General features: G+C 43.1%; 7 protein-coding genes across 7 annotated transcripts; 1 reads left to right on the forward strand and 6 right to left on the reverse strand.

Annotated features, from left to right (window-relative positions):
• Position 1: 1 nt before the first annotated feature.
• BDB00DRAFT_982850 (uncharacterized protein) lies at positions 2 to 1,398 on the reverse strand. The gene is made up of 4 exons (XM_053129995.1): positions 1,087 to 1,398; positions 851 to 980; positions 714 to 753; positions 2 to 604 (listed from the first exon to the last, which is right to left on the reverse strand). The coding sequence occupies exons 1-4, from the start codon at positions 1,358 to 1,360 to the stop codon at positions 206 to 208; spliced, it is 843 nt and encodes a 280-aa protein (XP_052974414.1). The 5' UTR covers positions 1,361 to 1,398; the 3' UTR covers positions 2 to 205.
• Positions 1,399 to 1,402: 4 nt separating this feature from the next.
• On the reverse strand, positions 1,403 to 3,210 carry BDB00DRAFT_849846 (SprT-like family-domain-containing protein). Its single transcript, XM_053125395.1, has 8 exons — positions 2,738 to 3,210; positions 2,634 to 2,662; positions 2,462 to 2,564; positions 2,343 to 2,394; positions 2,167 to 2,245; positions 2,030 to 2,078; positions 1,873 to 1,928; positions 1,403 to 1,791 (listed from the first exon to the last, which is right to left on the reverse strand). The coding sequence occupies exons 1-8, from the start codon at positions 3,167 to 3,169 to the stop codon at positions 1,548 to 1,550; spliced, it is 1,044 nt and encodes a 347-aa protein (XP_052974415.1). The 5' UTR covers positions 3,170 to 3,210; the 3' UTR covers positions 1,403 to 1,547.
• A 147-nt stretch (positions 3,211 to 3,357) lies between these two features.
• On the reverse strand, positions 3,358 to 4,205 carry BDB00DRAFT_884955 (transcription initiation factor TFIID 23-30kDa subunit-domain-containing protein; the record flags this gene model as incomplete). Its single annotated transcript, XM_053128371.1, has 4 exons — positions 3,358 to 3,437; positions 3,509 to 3,663; positions 3,746 to 3,810; positions 3,930 to 4,205. The coding sequence occupies 4 exons, from the start codon at positions 4,203 to 4,205 to the stop codon at positions 3,358 to 3,360; spliced, it is 576 nt and encodes a 191-aa protein (XP_052974416.1).
• Positions 4,206 to 6,960: 2,755 nt separating this feature from the next.
• Positions 6,961 to 7,725, reverse strand: BDB00DRAFT_792119 (uncharacterized protein; the record flags this gene model as incomplete). Its single annotated transcript, XM_053121098.1, has 2 exons — positions 6,961 to 7,184; positions 7,602 to 7,725. 2 exons carry the CDS (start codon positions 7,723 to 7,725, stop codon positions 6,961 to 6,963), a joined length of 348 nt encoding a protein of 115 aa, XP_052974417.1.
• An 807-nt stretch (positions 7,726 to 8,532) lies between these two features.
• Positions 8,533 to 10,325, reverse strand: BDB00DRAFT_849849 (beta-trefoil DNA-binding domain-containing protein). The gene has a single exon (XM_053125396.1). It carries the CDS (start codon positions 10,017 to 10,019, stop codon positions 8,796 to 8,798), a length of 1,224 nt encoding a protein of 407 aa, XP_052974418.1. The 5' UTR covers positions 10,020 to 10,325; the 3' UTR covers positions 8,533 to 8,795.
• Positions 10,326 to 11,721: 1,396 nt separating this feature from the next.
• Positions 11,722 to 14,746, reverse strand: BDB00DRAFT_65423 (uncharacterized protein). Its single transcript, XM_053118156.1, has 7 exons — positions 14,013 to 14,746; positions 13,850 to 13,930; positions 13,635 to 13,750; positions 13,322 to 13,500; positions 12,810 to 13,235; positions 12,282 to 12,722; positions 11,722 to 12,102 (listed from the first exon to the last, which is right to left on the reverse strand). The coding sequence occupies exons 1-7, from the start codon at positions 14,396 to 14,398 to the stop codon at positions 11,869 to 11,871; spliced, it is 1,863 nt and encodes a 620-aa protein (XP_052974419.1). The 5' UTR covers positions 14,399 to 14,746; the 3' UTR covers positions 11,722 to 11,868.
• Positions 14,747 to 17,507: 2,761 nt separating this feature from the next.
• BDB00DRAFT_884956 (DNA topoisomerase) lies at positions 17,508 to 19,578 on the forward strand (the record flags this gene model as incomplete). The annotated part of the gene is made up of 7 exons (XM_053128372.1): positions 17,508 to 17,630; positions 17,719 to 17,897; positions 17,972 to 18,141; positions 18,219 to 18,483; positions 18,576 to 18,657; positions 18,736 to 18,872; positions 18,954 to 19,578. The coding sequence occupies 7 exons, from the start codon at positions 17,508 to 17,510 to the stop codon at positions 19,576 to 19,578; spliced, it is 1,581 nt and encodes a 526-aa protein (XP_052974420.1).
• Positions 19,579 to 19,626: the final 48 nt, after the last annotated feature.

The raw sequence follows: 19,626 nt of genomic DNA on the forward strand, positions 1-19,626 counted from the left end.
ATTAATATGTATCTAACGTGTATTGCTACACCATAATCATTATTAAAGCAATCATTCTCTATGGAATGACGGTTCGGTAAGCAACGATCTTCGTTCTATTATCTCTGCAATTTGGGATTTCTCAGACATGCTTGTGCATAAAGTTACTGCTAATTAGTCGAGATAGCAAAAAAAACGGGTATTCTTTATAAATGTGTCACGCAAATCATGCTTCTTGAGGGATGGCAATGAAAGTAGCATATTCACGTGGCCCACTTCGTGTTGTTGACGTAGCGCCCGCTAATTTAGTGGGGTTTTGTAATGTTTGATGTACCAAATATTGGTGCACCTTTCCCTTTGTATTCTTATTTGACTGCTGGTTGCTGCCGTTGTTGTTGTTGCTGCTGCCTTTTTTATCCTTGTTGTGGGTATGACCATTTTCATCGTTGTTGTTGTTGTTCTTCTTGGCTGCAGATGATGACCCTGCCGTGATAGCCGCTGCCCCTCCAAGCCCTGTGCCTCCATAATTTCCTCCAGCAGACCTTTCTTCTCGTAGCTCGTCACGTCGACGGATGAAGAGATATTCTTCCAGAATAAGTGCATTCCTCCAGTTCGCTTTGTAGAGCTATTCGTCATCCAGAAGTATATGTGTGTCAATATATATTGATTCTTGACACACATCAAAAGGAATGAGGGGGAAACACGAGCAAAAAAGAAATATAGCAAAATCTTACAATGTCCAAAATATCACCTGCCACCGGCGTCAATCCAAGTCTAGAAGGGTGAACAACCTCGCCCTTATTAGCATATACTTCCCTTACTGTTTTTTTTACACTAATAAACCCCCTCAAACAAATAGGTTTAGGCTTACGCAAAATCAATGAATACGTTCATGAGCATCTTGAAAATGATATAGTTTGGAAGATTGGCTCGCGCGGCCACTCGCACCAGGTTCAGCGCCAAAAATAGGGTAATGACATCGCCAACAACCGGAATAAGTCCTATCGAATATTCAGTGGATATAGACCTAGGGGTGAGGGGGGTGGTTGACAGTAGCATGAGCTCAAGGCCCAATCAATGTGCGCCAAGAGTAACGATGGTGCTTACCGATAATACCATCGAGACCCACAGTAAAGCAGCAACACTGAAATCCGCGGTCAAGGTACCATGCACGCGATTTGACTTTACGCAGAACTTGACGGTCGTGTGCGCTTAGGATGATATCGGCCTGGGGCCGCTTACGCCACCAGTGCTTTTTGCTTGTTGCCGACACGGCTTCGATGGCTGCTTGTATCTCAACATCTCTTTCCACGATGGATGGTTTGCTCTGTATGTGGTCTGCTGCTTTACCAAGCGCGAGCTTGGCTACATAGTTACTCATGTTGTTTGAATACTGTGCGTGCGTGCGTGCGTGTGTGTGTGCAAGCAAGGATAAGGGGTATATGGAATAAAGAAATAAAGAAAGACGCAGAGTGTCAGGGAAACAAAGAAGAAAGAGAAAAGGGATATTTTAACACTTGCAAGGGAAAGAAAGAAAAACGGGCCATCACACACTGCCGCTGCTACTGTCATGCATCGGAGTTGCTTCGCCCTCTTGGTTTTTTATCTATCACTGTTTTGGCTTTCTTGTTGGATGATGTCGTTGCTGTTACTGGCACCTCTTCATCCCAATCCTTAAAGAAGTCCGTTATCTTGGACACTGGCCGCTTATTGCTTTTGTCCCTATAGCCCTCAGGCTCGGCTATCTTGGTGTATGTCCCTCCACATGTCATCTGATGCTCGTGGAACCATACATCTGCTGGTTGGGGCGGTCTAAAACATCATTGGTTTATATGTATTATGCATACCGTTTTCTCTCTTGCGCCATACTGCAAGAAGCATCCTTTTTCCTACCTATTCATCGATCGTTTCACTATACCAAAGAACGGCGGTTTCTCTAGACAAGGTCCCTAGTAGATTTAGTAATACAGTTAGTGCCATGGTGATGAAACTTCCATATACTACTACCGATTGTATACAGTATTGTGACAAAGAAAAGAAAAACCCTTACATCGCACTTCCAGACGTGGCGTCGATAATGATCTACTTCGTCACGGAAACTTTTGAGGTATGACAGATCGGCGGGAGGTGGATAATCAGCCCAACCAGCAGCAAAGAATTCTTTTTGTTTATAGTGACACAACTTACTTGTGGTATACCGTAATATTAGTTCCTGCTGTCTTATTGATTCGATCTGCCTCTCGCAGAAATTCGGGGCCATGTCCGTCTATTGAATAGCACTTGCTAAGTTATTTTTTATACTGGGAAAGTGGCTAAAGTCCATGAAGATGCTGGGAAGGGTCTGGCCCACTCTAACAACATACCATGATCATCATTCCTCATCTGAATAAACAATAGTGCGTGGATCATCTCGTGCTATCGCAGAAATCAACCTGTCAATCTCTCGTCTCAAGTGAGCACTACTGCCGCATCTGCAACTTACCAACAACGTGTTGACCATATCTTCACGAGGTCGATACTTTAACAATGGCTCCGATAGCTTAATGACAACGTATCCTCCAGATTTGTATTCGCATATACCCGCACTTTGTAAATAGCGTGAGAAATCAAGGCTGCAAATACAAAGAAGATTGAGGAGGTGCATAGTATCTTACCACAGCGTCATTCGCGTGGACCACTTGATCTATACCACATTTGAGTTCTTTATCTTCTCACCCAACCAACAAACCCATTATTCCATTAGAAAAAAAAGGCTCACCTCTACCGAAGCGAGTTGACCCTTGAAGAACTGATGATCAAAAGCAAGGAATAATGCATGAAGATCTGGGTTGGGATCAAGGAGCTCATGAACTGGATCAGGTGAAGCATCTTGAATAATAATGGCAGACGAAGAAGAACTGCCAACGTCTTGTACTTGTCGTTTCTCTTGTTCCTTCTGCTGCTGCCGCTGTTCTTCCTCTTCTTGCTCTTGCAATCGTTTGGCGAGTGCCAAATCTGCTTCTAAATCGACGCAGATATTCGGCAGAGGAGATCGGCTCGCTAAATCTTCTTGTTCCTGCAAGTACCGAGCAAGGGCTAGATCGGCGTCATGATCTTGTTGCTGTTGTCGACGAAGCTGTTCTTTTTCGTGCAAAAGCAAATCGAGTGCGTCGCCTTCATCAGTGGAGGAACCAGACGATGATTGACTCATTGAGTGCTGACTGAAAGGTAAAGCCAAAACCAATAATACCGGTAACTTTAACAAAAACGAGGTTTCAGAATGGGAATTTTATTTTATATACATTTTTTTGTTTCATTTTCTTTCTTTCTTTCTTTCTCTCTTTGATGGCCCAGTGTCCGTGCGTTGTACACATGCCTCCCCACTAATAACGGAACAAATTACGAGTAATAATCAGGCTTTTTGACATTAACACCGTATTCTGCCAAAGCTTGTGATAGATCTTCCATAGTAAGCACTGCTTTGCGATCCTATAAAATCATAATAACAACCCCACATTTTATATCAGCAAACCCTTGCTAATCCAACTACTACTACTACTACTACTACTACTACCACTGTCCAAATGCTGGGTACTTACTTTGCCAGTTTTACGATTTCCTGATTGTCGCACTTTACAATATTGGAATGCATCCGTAGCAATATCCGCCACGAACTTTTGTGCTGCCAACGCCAACAATCGTTTTCTATGGATTTGGTATGAACGAGAGTCAGTATTGAGGAAACAAACCCTCACTGATGTAAACTAGATATACAATGAGTACTCACATTCGCACATCGTCGCAATCGAAACCTGTTCGGCTCAGATAATAGTCTGTAACAGCATCTGGTATCTAATCATCCACACGCAGAAAAAACGAGAATATAAATAAGCCAACCGTCCATTACCCATATGTAACAGCAAATACTGACAAACAATCATTAAACTGATCGAATGGTGGCGATTGCTTACAATAGGTGTGTAGCTATCCATCATGGCCAAGAACTCGGCCAGTGTTTTTTCGCGTTTGGTTAAATCGGTTTCCGTTGATTGAGGAGGAGGTGGTCCTGTTGCAGTTGCTACACCTGGAGCTTCCGGTGTCGCTGACGCTGATCCTGATGCTAAAGCTGGTGTTGCTTTTGTTGAGACTGGTTGTGTGGGCGCTGTTACTGCTGCTGAAGAAGACGATGCAGGCGAAGACGATGCTGCAGCAACAGCAGCGGCAGCTGCGCTTTTTGCGACGGCCATTGCTGGTGACACTCCTCCCTCTTGGTTTGCAAGACCTGGTGTCGATGGTGGCGGCAGGGATGTTACTTGATTGGGATTTTGAAACTCTGTTGATCCGCTTGGTGTCATTTGTAATTGTTGCTGTTGTTCAGGTGTAGTTGCTGCATTTACGTCAAGGTCCATGGGTGTCAATGAATTCGTAGCAGGTGAATCAGCACGGGGTGTTTGATTGTTATTACTATTGTCTGCCATGATATCGCTTTTCTTTTTTCTATATAAGGTGTAAAGTGTGCGTGTGTAGAGAGGAGTGGAACAGAGAGGGAGACAAGGAGAGAACCAGCTGGCTCGTCTTCGTATTGCAAGTCACCGCCGGTCGAGCGCAAAATTATATGGCATTTCCGCTTGTCTAGCATTTTTTTCTCCACATAAGCGAATTCAATTCTTCCTACCTTATGCCTTTATATGCAACGCCTTCAAGAAAAGATGATAGCGTACTTTCTCAAACAAGTAAAAAGTATAGTCTCAATTCATCAGTGCATGTTGTAGAGGAACCTTGCAGAAGAGCAACCTACAGTATCATGTGATTGATATGAAAATTGGTTAGTGAAGCAGGACTTCCATAATAGCAACTTTTGTTTTCTCATTTTAAAAGAAGCTGTCATTTCTAACTTTGTTATTGGTACTGATCTACCTTTTGGAAGTAGAATACTGCATCGTGCTCCTTATCTGAGGATCTGTTTTTGTTCTAGAATTTTTGGAGCACTTGCTTAAGCAAAGCTCGACAATCAACTAGATTGCCTAGGTATCTAGTGCTCTTTCTCAAGTTGAAACACAAAAGCAGAAGTATACAATCTGATTTCGCATATCGAAGCAATAGCGCCAGTCACTTTTCATTTCTCCACGACGATGACGGTTTTTCGGAATAAGTTTGCTGTTTAATCATCTTGTCAGATGATGTTCAGTTTTGAATACTCTATTGAGTTATACATACACTTGAACAAGTGGGCAGAGCCTTTCGCTAGATGACGATGGCTCCATGATGGTATAATAAACATACAACGAGGACATATATAAATTAATTTATAAATCTTCATCAGGAATATGTTTGTATCATCATTCAAGCTTTAAAGGATATATAATACTGTTGTTGATGATACGTATGTATTACTGCTATTTTCTTAAGTAAAGCCATGAATAATCGCTATTATCATATTGATGTTAGCTTTGCAGCTTTTTACACATCAAATATACTTGTTTTTCACATATATATTTGTAGGATGTAGCAAAATTGATGTAAATCAAATCTGATCAGAACAGCAAGCAAAAATAAAGACTGTAAAGTCATCTCATCTCCCTTACTGCTTGCAGCCGCTTTTTTTTCTTTTCTGAAATAATGGCTACATATGATAAGAGTTAAAACTATGTACCTAGGAGCGTCATCTCTATAATAATGGATATCATATTGACTCTTAATCGTTTATCATCATACACGAAATTATGGTGCGTCAGTGCTTATCATGTAGCTCAAAAAGCCGTAGTATAATATATAAAATCTTCCCTGCTTGAATAAAAGATGAAGAGGCACTCGTACCGAAGAAAGCGAGTATTATTCTTTCAGCAGAATCGTTAGTACCACAAAAATCAATGTTTCCGTCATGATCTGGTAAAGTAGTAAGTAGTAAGCGAGTTGATATTTTCACAAAATGTTTGCCGAATAATAAAAATGGTTCACTTAAAGTCAAGCGCGTAGTCCTTGTTGAACAGGACTGTTGCTTGGTTCAATTAAAACAAGCTTAGTACGATCCATCTTATGATCTGATGAGGAAGTAACACTCCATGTACCATGTTGTTATAGTGCCGTTTATATGCCATGGTTGAACCCCGTGTTAGCTAGCCTTAGCATTCGATTAAAGTGTCTTACCCAGTTTGTCAGCAAAGGAAAAAAATCATCTTCTTGCTCTACATGGTCACTGTTATTCATTGCTCAGAATATAGTTATCATGGAACTACATCCTTCCCCTGACGTCTGAACCGTCAACCCTCTCGTTTATTGTTTGTAAGGCAGATAAGTACGGACAAAACATACATAATCACAGATTACTGTCTAGAGCTTGTAAGAGCTTAACAGGATATTGGAAGGTCGTTTTAAATAATCTGAGATTTGAATGATAAACTCACTTGGTTTAAAATGCATGAGGTGATGAATTGCGCTTTTTCACTCATATCATAAACATTTTATATAGTTTTGTTAGCAGCACTGTAGCTATGATGGCAGTCCAAAAGATGCAACGGTGAATATGCATTATTTGATGACATATACGACTATACATTTTCTTTATGAATATTTGCATGAGTGATTTCTTACGGACCTTTTTGACGAAGAAACCAACCTGACTGTTCTAGATTGAGCATTGGCTCCAATTTTCGGGATACAACCAACATGTATAGGCGTTGGTGATATAGAAAGCCTTATCAGCAGCCTAGCCAGGAAAGCGCGACAAGGTGTTTTTGTGCATGGGACTCGGCTTCCTTCGTGTTGAAAAGCCATAATATTTTTTGTGAGTACCTGAAGAATCTGGAAGGACAGAGTATGTTTACAATGCTTGCGAAGCCAGTCTCAAGCTTCTTGGAGACAAGACTACTTGCATTACATACATTCGCGCTGATCGGCAAACGTACGTTATAACTACTAATAGAGAAAATGCTTTGAAAAATAGGAATGGTAGCAATACTACGCCGTTCAAAAGGACTTGTAATCTTTGCTGTACACGTGATTTCAAAAAGATCCATCGAGAATACTGTCAAGGCTATGGTAGAGCCGGTGATAGAAGGCAAAGTTCGCTATCAAGGTCTTTCTGGATGCGATATCGAAACGCTCCGCCGTGCGCACAAGATTCATCCAATCACAGCATATCAAATGAAAGATTCCACATGGGGTTTGGATATTGAAACGAACGGGATCCTTAAGACCACAAGAGAGCTGGGTATAACGAATATCGCCTAGTGAATACTGCCAGTGTATACTATAATACATTGTTCCCGCCAAATGATTTTTTTCCGTTCCAAGTTTTTATTTCATCATTTGACAAGCTCTCCTTCAAGTCATGGTTTCCTGACTAGCGTCATCAAAATTCACCAGCAGATCTCGCAAAAAACGATATTTGTTTTAACCCGCTTCTCGCCCGATGATCAACGAAATCGAAGCACCCACAACCAAGAAGGGGGTTCACCATCAGAGTTGGATTCTGCCTAATTTTAGCTCACCGAAAAGATTTTTTTTTGTAACCCCAGATGCCAAGCGCGCCCGATAGATCGAGCAGAATGTCAAAAGTGACTATATTACTTTGTCGAACGAAGAATTGGCAGAAATGCGCAAGATCGTTGATTGTGCTACTGTAAGCGGTGGTTGCTACTTACTGATGAGTTTCACAACGGCTTGATCATCACTGTTTGATCCTGCTTTCGCATAGTAACAAGTATCAGAAGCTGCAGCAGCAGTCGTAATAGTAGTTAAAGCAGTCTTATATCGAACTGGTGACATAGTAGCTGCTATTTTCTCTGTTTGTTGCACAGACTATTAAATGTGATCTATTAGTCTTATTCGTTCGGCTATCAATCATGTTTTTTCTTGATAGCAAATTTAGCTTTGCATAAATATGGCAGCCCGGTTTTATCTATAGGTATTGGCGTGTGAAAAAAAGAATTTAAAATGGGGAAAGCTGATATCTCGTGTACGCAATGTCATGTATGGCAAAAAAAAAGTTTTTCTTCCCTTTGCGAGGCAAAGATGGGTGCGTTCACTATCATAGCTAAGAAAGCAAGCGACCTTACTAAGCTCAGATAATTGTAAAGAGTATGGACATCAAGGATATGATATATAGTTTGCATGTAAAATGATTATTTTTAACATTGAATTTTATTCTCTGTCTGTTGGCACATATTAATGATCGATCCATCATAAACTTAACGGTCCACACCGTCGTCAAATGTTCTTGCTTTGACGTCATACAGTATATCATGAGTTTGACAGTATGGTGTAGCCTCGACTACACGGTCTTTCTATTTTCTAACTGTGAGATTGGCTCATTTACAAGCTTTTACCGTGGATGTATGTAAGTGGAAAGCCAGCATTTTGTTACAAACATGTTTGCTGTAGTACCAGACAAATAAATGGTCCTTTTGTGTAAGGAGGAGTTTATACATCTTTTCAATTCGTGTCAATAGCTAGTCCCCGGATCCATTCGGCATATAGCGCATTTTCCTCTGTGTGTATGTGTACTATCCCAGTTTCTGCATGCTCGAAGTATAATAAACAACACACGGTAATAATCTGCGTACGGTAATAAAAGTGCAAGTTCTTCATATTAATTTTTATATGGGCATATTAGTACATACAGTAGACTGTAAAATAAAACAATTTGTTATGAAGTAACTGGAAAGGGAGAGAGCGAGACAAAGAAACATATATACAGATTGGAAGAAACTAAGGTGACATATAAACGAGGTAAAGATACTAGTGAAAAAAACAGCGGAGACAAATGTACAGTTTGGATATAAAAGAAAAAAACGAGGGAGTATACTATGTGTGCGTAAGGGGGTGATGAAGGAAAACTATGACGTTGAGCAAGAGGAGGAGATGGTAGGGGAGTTCACTGAGGTATTTGATGAGATCGAAACGATGGACCAGTGACTAGTATCACCGTTTGGCAATACATCACAAGCAAGACCTCGTCCGGTTGTATAGACGGTGCCGTCATGACGCTTTAGAACCAGTGCTAGCTCCACATAACGCGAGCCGTCTTCACGAGAAACGAGCAGATCGTGGTTGGCAACTAGCAAGTCTTGTGTCGGGGGCAGATCGATGGAGAGATGCATCCCAGACGCATCTTCCTGCTGGACATTGACCTGAAGCGGACCTTGCGAACCAAGACAGAATTCAAACAGACGGCCAACAGTTGCCTGCACTAGATGCTGACCGACCAGATCCAAACAATGTGTAGCTGTGCGGTATTCGGCGGAAGTCAGCATGGGAAGAGGCATGATGCGTCGTGGCGGAGACGGTGGAGGCGAAGGCTGAGGTACCATCGTCATGCGCGGCGGACTTCTTGGCACCGCCATCAATGATTGTTGTTGCTGTTGTTCGGGTTCACTATAATATGACGCAGATGGGCTGCTTTGCTGCTGCTGCTGTTGCTGTTGTTGGATGATGGACGCTGGTTCGTAGAATGTATATTCAAATTTGGCGATTCCGACAATGGTCCAGCACAGATAGTCGTCGACGCGTTCGCTGGGGTCTTGGCCAGGTTTGTCAATGACCATTTTGGAAGGTGAAAAAACAAGCCAGGTGGCTGCTAATGTGTTGCACATGGCGTCTTGTTCGTCCACAGTTGGCGGAGACAAGGATGAGGAAGAAGCCGACGACGACGACGATGCTGAAGAAGGTTGCATGATTTTGCCGCTGGCACTAAGGTAGACAGGAGGACCTGTCTCGGATACCAACTGCAGCGCAATTTTCTGCATCTGGCTCACGGGCCCACAAGCACTCGGGGCGATGCGGCCCTTGTCGACCTTGCGGATGATCATGGGAGGCGATGTGGTGCCGGACTGGGCGTCCTTGAGCACGATTTCACAGCCATATGTCACAGCCACATTACCGCTGTTGCTGCTGTGATTGTAGGTGGTTTGCTGATGCTGATGAGGGTGGCTATGTTGTTGCTGTTGTCCTGGGCTCATCGTTTCGTCGACATAATCCTTCGTGGGCTGACGTATAACCAGGACGTCAAAGGGTGTCCATGTGGAGTTCTTTGCGCACAGCTGACCATTCTCAGTTGTCATATACTTGGTGCGGACAGTTTGTGAGTTGATGCGGTTGAACAGCGAGACGGGGGAGTTGGCAGTGATGCAGCTGGAGACATTGCGAGCTTTCGACGTCTTTTTGGATGGCTTCGAGATGATTGAGATGGGGTTGGAGAAGAAGGTGACATAGGGTTGCGATGGTGACGATGGAGAAGAGACACTGGTGGTACTGCTACTGCTACTACTACTACTGCTACTACTACTGCTGCTACTACTACTGCTGCTGCTGCTGCTGCTGCTGCTGCTGGCGTTGGTATTGTTGTTCGGGCTCAAGCTAACTCGGAGATAAAACTGCTTTGCTTTGGCTGTGCCAGTGACATGAAGGTATTTGAAACTACCGCGGCTTTCGTTGTCAAGCAGGATCTTTTGTTCCAGGAATCGGTCGCCGTTCTCGCACACGACCGCCATTGAGACGAGCGGATGGCTGTCGTTGTTGTCGATAGACACGATAGGCGGCGGACACAGGAAGCGCTTTTCAGAGCCATAGGACTTTTGCGCAACAGCTGCATGCAGACAGGTCATGGTTGTCGTACGTGGAGCGGGTGAAGAAGGCGGTGAGCGACGTCGTGTTTTGGAAGCACGCTCCCCATCGTTGTCGTCAGGCCACCGTCGCTTCTCGCTGTCGTAGTCGTTTGAGTCCAGTAATGATTCGATGGACATGCGTTGCTGCTGAGGAGAATGGCTGTGGTTGTTTTTGTGGTTGCGTTGTTGCGTTGGATCGGGCAGGTGTATGCGGTGAGCGCAGTCAACGACGCTCAAGAGCGAGTCCATGGGCGACATGCCGATGAATTGTATCTTTTTGCTAGAGCCGAAGACTTGCTCAGATATTAGGTGAGAGTGCTCCATGACGGTTGCGGTTGCGGTTGCGGTTGCTGAGTTGGGTTGGGATGAGTGGGGGGGTTTGGTGGAGTGGATGGAATTGTGGAGGGTGGGAAAGAGGGAAAAGAAGGGGAAGAAGTAAGGGGTGTTGTGGTGTTCAACACAGCCTAAATTTTTATGTTATTTATTGGTTGCTGATAAGATCCATCATCTTATCACGTGTGGGTGGGTGGGGGGAGGGGAGGTGCACATCCACCCACACTTTCCCAGGACACTTTCCCAGGAGGGTGGACTTGGTCATTGCACAACAAACCTTTTTGATTGCTCTCCTTGGTGTTTTTGCTTCTTGCACTCGTCTCCCTTCTTCGCTGCTTGCGTTGACCACCGCAGCTGCTGTCCTCCATGGGCTGCTTCTCTTCTCTAGACACCCGCTCCGCCAGCAGACGCTGCACTCACCGGCTGTGCTGCACCCAGCAAGAGCAGCAAGAACGATCGGCTATTGTATTGTTATTATTAAAAAAAGCGTATATTTTCGATCGTTCCGATGCAACGATATTTCAAGATGATCTTTCAGCCGGCATTGGCCAAAGATGGAAAGGAGATAACAGGCTGCGAGATAAGCCCTGACACGCTGATTGGCCAGACCGACTCCGTCGACCCCTCAACCATCCGTGGGAATTTCTGAGCAAAAACTATGATACCCACATCAGGGTTGCGATGACTCTATTGCCTCTCGTCCAATCAGATTTTCACCGAAGGCTGTTGGCCGGCTGGATCCGGCCAGCCAACCGTAAAGGAAACACAAGCAGCGCATCCCAAAAACCAGCTGACAGAACCGCGGCTTTCATTAGCCAAACATGTCCACCTGAGCAAATTTCTTTCATCATTACGTAACTCAAGTTGACAGCTTTTTTGTTTTGTTTGTCCTACCTAATTTACAACACACACCCTCCCCACGCTTTGCAGATACAGTTATAACTCTTTTGGGTGAACTACTTGTATTTTTCTACTATAACAGCGGCTTAGATCCCTTGGATTCAAGCTCATCACTGATCTCTTTGAACAGGTCCATGTCAGAAAGCCACGACGAACCATCGTCGTAGAACCCAGCAAATGGCATCCTCCGCTGCTCCTCAATCGCGTTGATGTAAGCATTGTACTTTTGGATTTGCTGGTCGAGAAATCCTTTTCGGGCAGTCCAATTAGCGTGCACCTGAGCCCACTTGGTGGTACCTACGGCCACCTGTGGTGGAATATACAAATGATGCGCCACCGTTCAGTTTCACACGGGTCTATAGCGTCGTCGTATACGGTAATTTATATGCACTATCCGTGTGTATATATGCTGCCAGGCAGTATAACACAAGGCTCCATCGCGTCTATAATTGGGGTGGGGGGGGGGTACTAAAGCTAAACCCTTACTTGATCTATCGGGTCAAACAGCGCGACATGCTGCTCACGTTCCGTCCGCAGGGCGTTCAAGTACTGGTGCAGCGTGTCGTAGTGCTCGTCCACATTACATGTACCCATGGCATGGCTGCTGCTGTCATTGAGCAGCGGAGAAAACCAGTCTTGAATCTCGACCTGGTCAAGACACACATGTCCGTTCAGTATGGCCGGCTCCCATCCAAAGTAGATCGAGTTCCCCACCCCACTCGGCAGAGGCACCTTGGTCTCTCTGGCTGCCCAGTAGTTGCACTGCCGCACCCATGTTTGCACCTGGTTTTTTGAGTCGCAGTTGAACATGTAGGCGTGACCATCGGGCAGCTGCAACAGAAACCCAAAGGGTGACGGACCATTCTGATGCCAGCTTGGTGCATGTGGAATGGCAAAGGCGTGGAAAAGGTCGTGACATGACGTTTTCTAATCGGGTAAAAAGGGGAAAATGGAATGATTTTATTATTAATAAAGGCGAGCTCCCTGTCTGTTGGGTTTCACATGATAAATTACTGTTCCTAGTCGTGCGCCAAAGTGCTGGTCTATTTGCAGGAACCCCGGGCCCAGTGAGATCCAGCACTCGCGATATCTCTCGTGATGATGATGATGATGATGGTGGTGGTGGTGGTTGCTTCGTTTGGTGATGCGTCTATTGATGTTATTGTTATTGTGCCTCGCCGTATTATTAATAGAAGCAGGCCGTGGTGGTACAGCCTTGTAGAGCATCTTGCCCTCCAGATAGACAAGTGACTTGTCGCTTCCACCGCCGTCCGCATGCATGCATACTGTCGATTTATTACTTTTGTCCTTTTGAGTAAATGACCCTATCCGTCGCAGCAAAGTACGCGGTATGTTGCTGCTGCTGTTACTGCTGTTACTGCTGTTGTTGGTGTGTTCAGGCTGCATAAATCCTTGTTGTTTTACAGAATTGTACAAATCCTAATTTCCAGTCAACTTGTTTGTTTCATATATGGTCTAGTGGGAAGTGTATCTTTCATCAGGCCTATTGTGCCAAGTTGCATTACCTTTAATAACGTGTCGATCTCAACCTCGCATTCCGTGAAAGTTTCCTTTGGTACAAAGTTACGTATTGTCTCCATCGTATTCTTACAGAATGTGAGTCTGTTCATGCGTGTGTGCCCCTTGGCAATATGTAGATCTGTGTTCAGTAGCATCAGCGAGTATATTAAAGCGTAGATAACATCTGTATAATACATTTTTATTAATTTTAAAAAAATTTATGACTTTATTGTTAGTGTATGCGTCGGAAGCGGGGTGGATAACTGATAAATGTGGCCTCTTTAGCAGCACCGCTAGTGTAGTCTTTTTTTCTTTTACCTGCAGAACCGCACAGGGCTTCAGTATTGCATGACCAGTACCGATGCGCGAATGCTTCCAGTATCCGATCAATTTCCTGGGCTTCTGCTTTGAAATAGACCTTCTGACACAACTTTCTGGACGTATGATGTACATTGAAGTATATGTCCATGTTTAGTATGTATGATGATCCAAATATATGACAATGATGCCGGTCATAGAATGCTTCAACTCACCTGAACGCTTCATCAAGTCGCATACCGCCAAAGTCATATTTTACAAGATACAGCTCAAGTGTACATTGCGAGAATGGATCACTACACGAATCATATTTAATTAAGATACGCATGTGAGAAGTCTATAACACCGCTCATTGTTGTATGTACCCAGGAAACGTACCCATTGCCGAGAAATGATGCTTCTGGGACTTTATCTCCTCGCCACAGTCTGTCGGCCATGTCCTGGCATTTGTCTTTTTCGTCGGACACGGGTATATTCACCGAGGCACGCAGTAAAATAGACTGGCGTTTCCACTCGAGTAATGACGATGCTTCTTCATCGTTGAGATCATTGTCATTGTCCAGATGAGTTGTTGTTGGTGGTGTTGTGGCTGCTATCGTTACTAATGGCTCAGAATAGTCTGGGGCCAGACTTGACGACCGTAACGGTGGCAACACATACGCTGCAGTATTGTATCGTTTTCGGGCGTCACACTCGGGAAGAGGGGCGTTGGGGAACGACCATGAGCGCTGCAGTAACGATTGACTGCGTTTGGGTATGGACATAAGCAAAGAAAAGAAAAGAACAGGCAAGGGGTATTAGATCGGCTGTGTTTGTGGAGCGAAAGAGAGAGAGAGAAAACAGGCAAAGGGGGACGCGCTAGGGGAGTTGGGGAAAAGGATGTCTTTGCGCACAGCATAATTCAGGCACGCACGACGCAAAAAGAATCTCGCTTCACGTGGTTTTATTGTTTAAAGGAGTCACTGTGGACTGTGGACCGTGCAAACACCATCTTCAACGGCTCTTTTTGAATCTGTGCCTTACATTTTGGGACAGTATAAATACACTATGCCATCATTATACACTCATCGTGCATGCGTTCTCGAGAAATAAAAAGCTCGTTTAGGCGGGAGAAAATATAACATGATAAGCCAGCTTTTCCTTATTCATCCGAGCGGTATCTGAAGACACACGAAGCATCCAGAGCGATCCCTTGTTCCTCTTCATTTTGAGCATCGTTTCTCAAATAAATAGTCTATTACACCTTTTCTTTTCCTCGCATTAGCATCTTTTTGCCCAATCAAGGGTGTTATGTCGATTCTTCTTATATACAGAGCGGATCTTCTGTAAGAAAAAGGTAGTGTTTATTATCAGTTATACCCTATAAGCACTTGAACAAGTGCGCTAGATTCTTCATTCTGACAGCAGTAAAGAAGTCTACTGGCTCTGGAAGAGGAATGCTAGCTTGTTTCCTATGCTTTTTTTTACCTCACTTCTTCATTAACTCAATAATTAATATCACTCCGATACATATTGGTTTTCCCATGAAAAATGGTAATATCTAACCAAGTGGGCACTGCTACTATCAATGGTTATGTGTTTCTATAGGTCAGCACATACAATAATCATACAAAATAAGATGCAAAGATGGGCGCTTTACTAGACGTGGCTTGGTGTGCGTATTAAGTAGATATGTGAGCTATTAAGTTCACGTCAAATGATGAATACAGGTGTGTTTTGCTAATCAAAACGTTTTCTTCTGGTGCTTTTACAGCTGCTATCATATTAGAAGAGCATCCCTTAGTATAATTACATTCGGCACTTCATCTGCTTTACTAATCACTTATTATATTGAATCGTGTGCTGCTAATGATTATGATGAGCAACGTATTAGGTATAAAAGTCTTAAAAAACAGCAGCTGCTCTATTTATCAGAGTGCAGATATTTAATATTTAGCACATAGACATTGACCGTGCGGTAATGTACTGCTGGTTCCTTCCTGTCTCTATTTATATTCAGCGAAAACACATAAAAAACCGCCACGTTCATATTTTTTTTGAAGATCATTTTCTTTCTTTTCACCTTTACCTTCTTTTCTTGAACAGAACGAGATTTCTCCCAAAACAAGAAGCATTGATCTTACTGAAATTCTGTTCTCCATGGCCCGTTTTCCTTGATTCTGATCCTTCCTATGTGTACGTTGATGCTCTGCACTGTTGCTGTTCTTGGTAACAGAGAGTCCAAACGTTAAGACTTTCAGAGAGGAAAAAGAAGGCATAGAGCCGGGTAAATGGATGACCTCCGCTCATGTGGGCTTATCAAATTAATATAAGTGGGACACGCGTTACCTCCCATAATAACGAAGAAAGAGGATCCCATGTCAACAAAAGAGAAGAGAAGAGGTAGTACCTACTAGCTATATGATTGTTTAGTGCTAATCAGTAGAAAGGCCCATCGTAATGATATATTCTATGATTTTCGGACATTATGTTGTAGAGGTACTCGCGTTACAGGACATAATTAAAAGAGGTATCTACCAACTAGCACTTACTCATGCTACAGTACCAGCAAAGCTTCTTTAATGAATGTTATCCCGCTTTTACTATGCTATATTATAGAGGGACTCGCGTAACAGGTCATGATGCAAAGAGGTTAGATATTGTTTGCTTACTTTTTCCACATCGCATCAAAGAAGGAAGTATATTTGTCATTGACATTCTAGTATTTTACAACAACAGATGTATTATTGACTCGTACCATAGAGGAGCACGCGTTACATCCGGTTAGAGAAAAGAGGTAAGAGTAACGATCATCAATACTGTACTGTAGCTACCGGTAATGACAGAAATATTTGATTAAATAGAACAAAATAAATGATTAATTTCAATGTAAACATATGCCTGTGCATGCTGTTGTTTAGAGGCACTCGCGTAACTGAGACCTAACAAAGAAGTACATAAAAATGGAAATGAGTTGCGCTTGATAATCCCTGCAATGACTCTTTATGTTCTGCAGTAGTATATGTAGCTTTATATTAAGTAAAATGTGCTTTCTTTTTCCAAAACCTCGATCGTAATATGTATTATTTTTGCATGGACCGCTGTTGTACTGAATGCTTATTCAGCGCTCACTTTTAATTTCCAATTAATAAAAATAATTACTGCTTCCCAATAGTCAAAGAGCAACCGCTTTTCTATTATCAGCAACAGATACTCGCTTCGTTGTTGATGACACGACTGTTCAAAAAAAAAAGGCCGCAGTTATAGATCTCGTCGGCTGGCGACCCGACGCTTTCTGCTGGGTTAAAGAAAGAATGTTTAGCCAGTGCTCAGAGCAGCAGCGTTGAGCAAACCCGTTAAAAAGGACATAAAAGATGCCTTCTGTACAGGATCTTCTCTTACCAAGATATCTTCCATTAGATAATACCTATCAAAGGGTTATTCGCTAGTGAGTGACATCATTATGCATGCCAAATCTCGTGACTGAGGTGCGCGGGGGTCCAAATAAAAGGAACGACCATTTTAATAACGCGAAATTATATTCTTTTGCCTGAAAAGCGCGCTACCGCGTCGTGATGACAACTTTATGAGAATCTTATGCGTGGCCGAGAAACCAAGTGCTGCCAAGCAAATTGCTGGCATTCTGTCTCAATCCAGCTTTCGAACGGTAAAATTGTTGAATTTTTTCAAGTATCTATGTATGCAGCGTCGTGCGCAGCATTAGCTAAAAAAGAAAAAAGAGAATCGGTGCGATTAAAGAAGAGAACGAAAAAGAGAAGGAAAACAAAAGGAAAATCTAACAAAGAGCAACTTTTATATGATTAGAGTCCAACTGATAACCGATATGTTAAAAACTACTCATTCAATTACACACTCAATCAACGAACTGTAGCAATGACAATGACATCGTTAATCGGACACATGCTTGAGCTTGATTTCGGTCGTGAATTTAAAAGTTGGCAAGGAACTAGCCCAGAGGATTTGTTTGAGGCGCCTGTATATCGCAACGTTTCAAAGGTAACGCAAAGCTCTTCTGTTTCATTATCTCGGCAGCTGCTTAAAGTATGAAGGGGCTCATAGGGACTCATCTCCTATTCCTTAATAGAATTCTGAAGGCGTGGCAGCAAATTTGCGACAACTGTCACGGAACTCGGATGTCCTATTTATATGGACGGATTGTGATAGAGAAGGGGAAGCTATTGGTGCTGAAGTGGAGAGCATATGTACTCAAGTGAATCGTCGGATACAAGTATGGCGGGCTCGTTTTTCAGCAATGCAAGCCGGGTAAGTTGTCTTCGCAGAAGCGATTACATCATCCATGCATATTTGTATGCTCATATAACATACTACATACATAGACCCATCCACCATGCAGCCAACAATCACGTTCAACTAGACAGACGGCAAGTTGCTGCAGTAGAATCACGGTCAGAACTGGATTTGCGGATTGGTGCAGCATTCACGCGATTACAAACTATCCGGCTGAACGAGTTTTTCAATAACACTGAAAGGGCGATTGTGAGCTATGGTAGGACTTGGATTCTTATGAGCTTTCTCTTGTTTTGGTATCAAATGGATGTCCTAACGATAAACATATTATATCAGGCTCTTGTCAATTTCCTACATTGGGCTTTGTGGTCGATCGATATATGGCGATCAAGAACTTTGTCTCTGAAGAATTCTGGAGGATCGACATGGAATATGCACCGCAACCCGCAAAAAAGAACGACGAAACGGACAAAGCTGTCAAGTTCAACTGGAAGCGAGGCCATATATTTGATTATTGGTCGTCGTTTGCTCTCTATGAAAGCTGTTACAAAAACCCAATGGCAACGGTCAAGCGTGTTCAAAAAAAGAGGGTTACCAAACGGTAATTTTCCATCTTTGTTTCTTTTGCTAAAGATAACTTTATAAGTCAAATGGACGATGCCGAAGATAGTAACATGTTGTTCTGTATATTAGGAAGCCATTGCCTTTGACAACAGTTGAAATGCAGAAGCTTGCCACTCGTGTTTTAGGTTTTACTGGTGACCGAGTCATGAGTGTAAGATACACTTATGCTTTGTGAAAAAAAAAGGATTATATGGCAGTGGTTCCAATATGCTAAGTGGAAAATGAATAGGTTGCAGAAGACCTTTATCGAAATGGTTTAATTAGCTATCCAAGAACCGAAACAGATCAGTTCCCGAAGAATTTCGATTTTATGACACTGGTTCAGATGCAAGGAAACGATAGGTCTTGGGGTACTTACGCACAACTGTAAGAAGATAACACTATCTCTATTGCTTTAACGCATGAAAGATGTGTACTAATGGCTACTGCAACCTTTTTCCGTTCAAGGATACGAGATGGAGAGTTCGAACAACCCCGAAGTGGTGGACACGACGACAAGGCGCATCCACCTATTCATCCGACTGCTTACGACATGAACTTGAGTGGTGACGCTCGCCGACTTTACGAATTTGTTGTCCGTCGTTTTCTTGGATGTTGTTGGAAGGATGCCGTGGGACATGAAACGGTCGTTGACGTCCAAATCGCTGGTGAAATGTTTGATGCAAAAGGCCTTATCATTGCCGAACGCAACTACCTCGAGGTATACACCTACGACAAATGGAGCACGCACGTTCTTCCAAATTTTCAAGAAAACGAACAGTTCATGCCATCAGTATTACAACTTAACAGTGGCAAAACAGAGCCACCTAAACTACTGACGGAATACGATCTAATCAGCTTGATGGAAAAGAATGAGATTGGTACCGACGCGACTATCGCAGAGCATATCAAAAAGATTTGCGATCGACGTTATGTTTACAAAGACGGTCAATACTTTAATCCATCAACACTTGGAATTGCACTAGTGCTGGGCTACGACGAGATCGGATTTGAAACAAGTTTAAGTAAGCCCTTCTTACGTCGTGAGGTAAGTCCATATAAGCAGGAGAATCGAATGATGAAAGCTGTATGATGTTTTTTTAACAAAAATTTTGAAAAACGCTCTTAGATGGAAGCCGAT

This window comes from Zychaea mexicana, assembly GCF_025766255.1.
Source record: "Zychaea mexicana strain RSA 1403 chromosome Unknown BDB00scaffold_116, whole genome shotgun sequence".
Taxonomy (NCBI): Eukaryota; Fungi; Mucoromycota; class Mucoromycetes; order Mucorales; family Lichtheimiaceae; genus Zychaea; species Zychaea mexicana.

Bases quoted from the DNA above. Each gene is read 5' to 3' on its own strand.
- BDB00DRAFT_849846 (XM_053125395.1), bottom strand. From the start codon at position 3,169: ATGAGTCAATCATCGTCTGGTTCCTCCACTGATGAAGGCGACGCACTC. The intron at 2,565-2,633 runs GTAAGATACTAT...CTATTTACAAAG, and splicing joins TCCACGCGAATGACGCTGTG to TGCGGGTATATGCGAATACA. The intron at 2,079-2,166 runs GTAAGTTGTGTC...ATACCTCAAAAG, and splicing joins AATATTACGGTATACCACAA to TTTCCGTGACGAAGTAGATC.
- BDB00DRAFT_849849 (XM_053125396.1), bottom strand. From the start codon at position 10,019: ATGACAACTGAGAATGGTCAGCTGTGCGCAAAGAACTCCACATGGACA.
- BDB00DRAFT_65423 (XM_053118156.1), bottom strand. From the start codon at position 14,398: ATGTCCATACCCAAACGCAGTCAATCGTTACTGCAGCGCTCATGGTCG. The intron at 13,501-13,634 runs GTAAAAGAAAAA...TGTATTATACAG, and splicing joins AGCCCTGTGCGGTTCTGCAG to ATGTTATCTACGCTTTAATA. The intron at 12,103-12,281 runs GTAAGGGTTTAG...ATTCCACCACAG, and splicing joins TGTTTGACCCGATAGATCAA to GTGGCCGTAGGTACCACCAA.
- BDB00DRAFT_982850 (XM_053129995.1), bottom strand. From the start codon at position 1,360: ATGAGTAACTATGTAGCCAAGCTCGCGCTTGGTAAAGCAGCAGACCAC. The intron at 981-1,086 runs GTAAGCACCATC...AATATTCGATAG, and splicing joins GGGTCTCGATGGTATTATCG to GACTTATTCCGGTTGTTGGC. The intron at 605-713 runs GTAAGATTTTGC...GATGACGAATAG, and splicing joins CAGGTGATATTTTGGACATT to CTCTACAAAGCGAACTGGAG.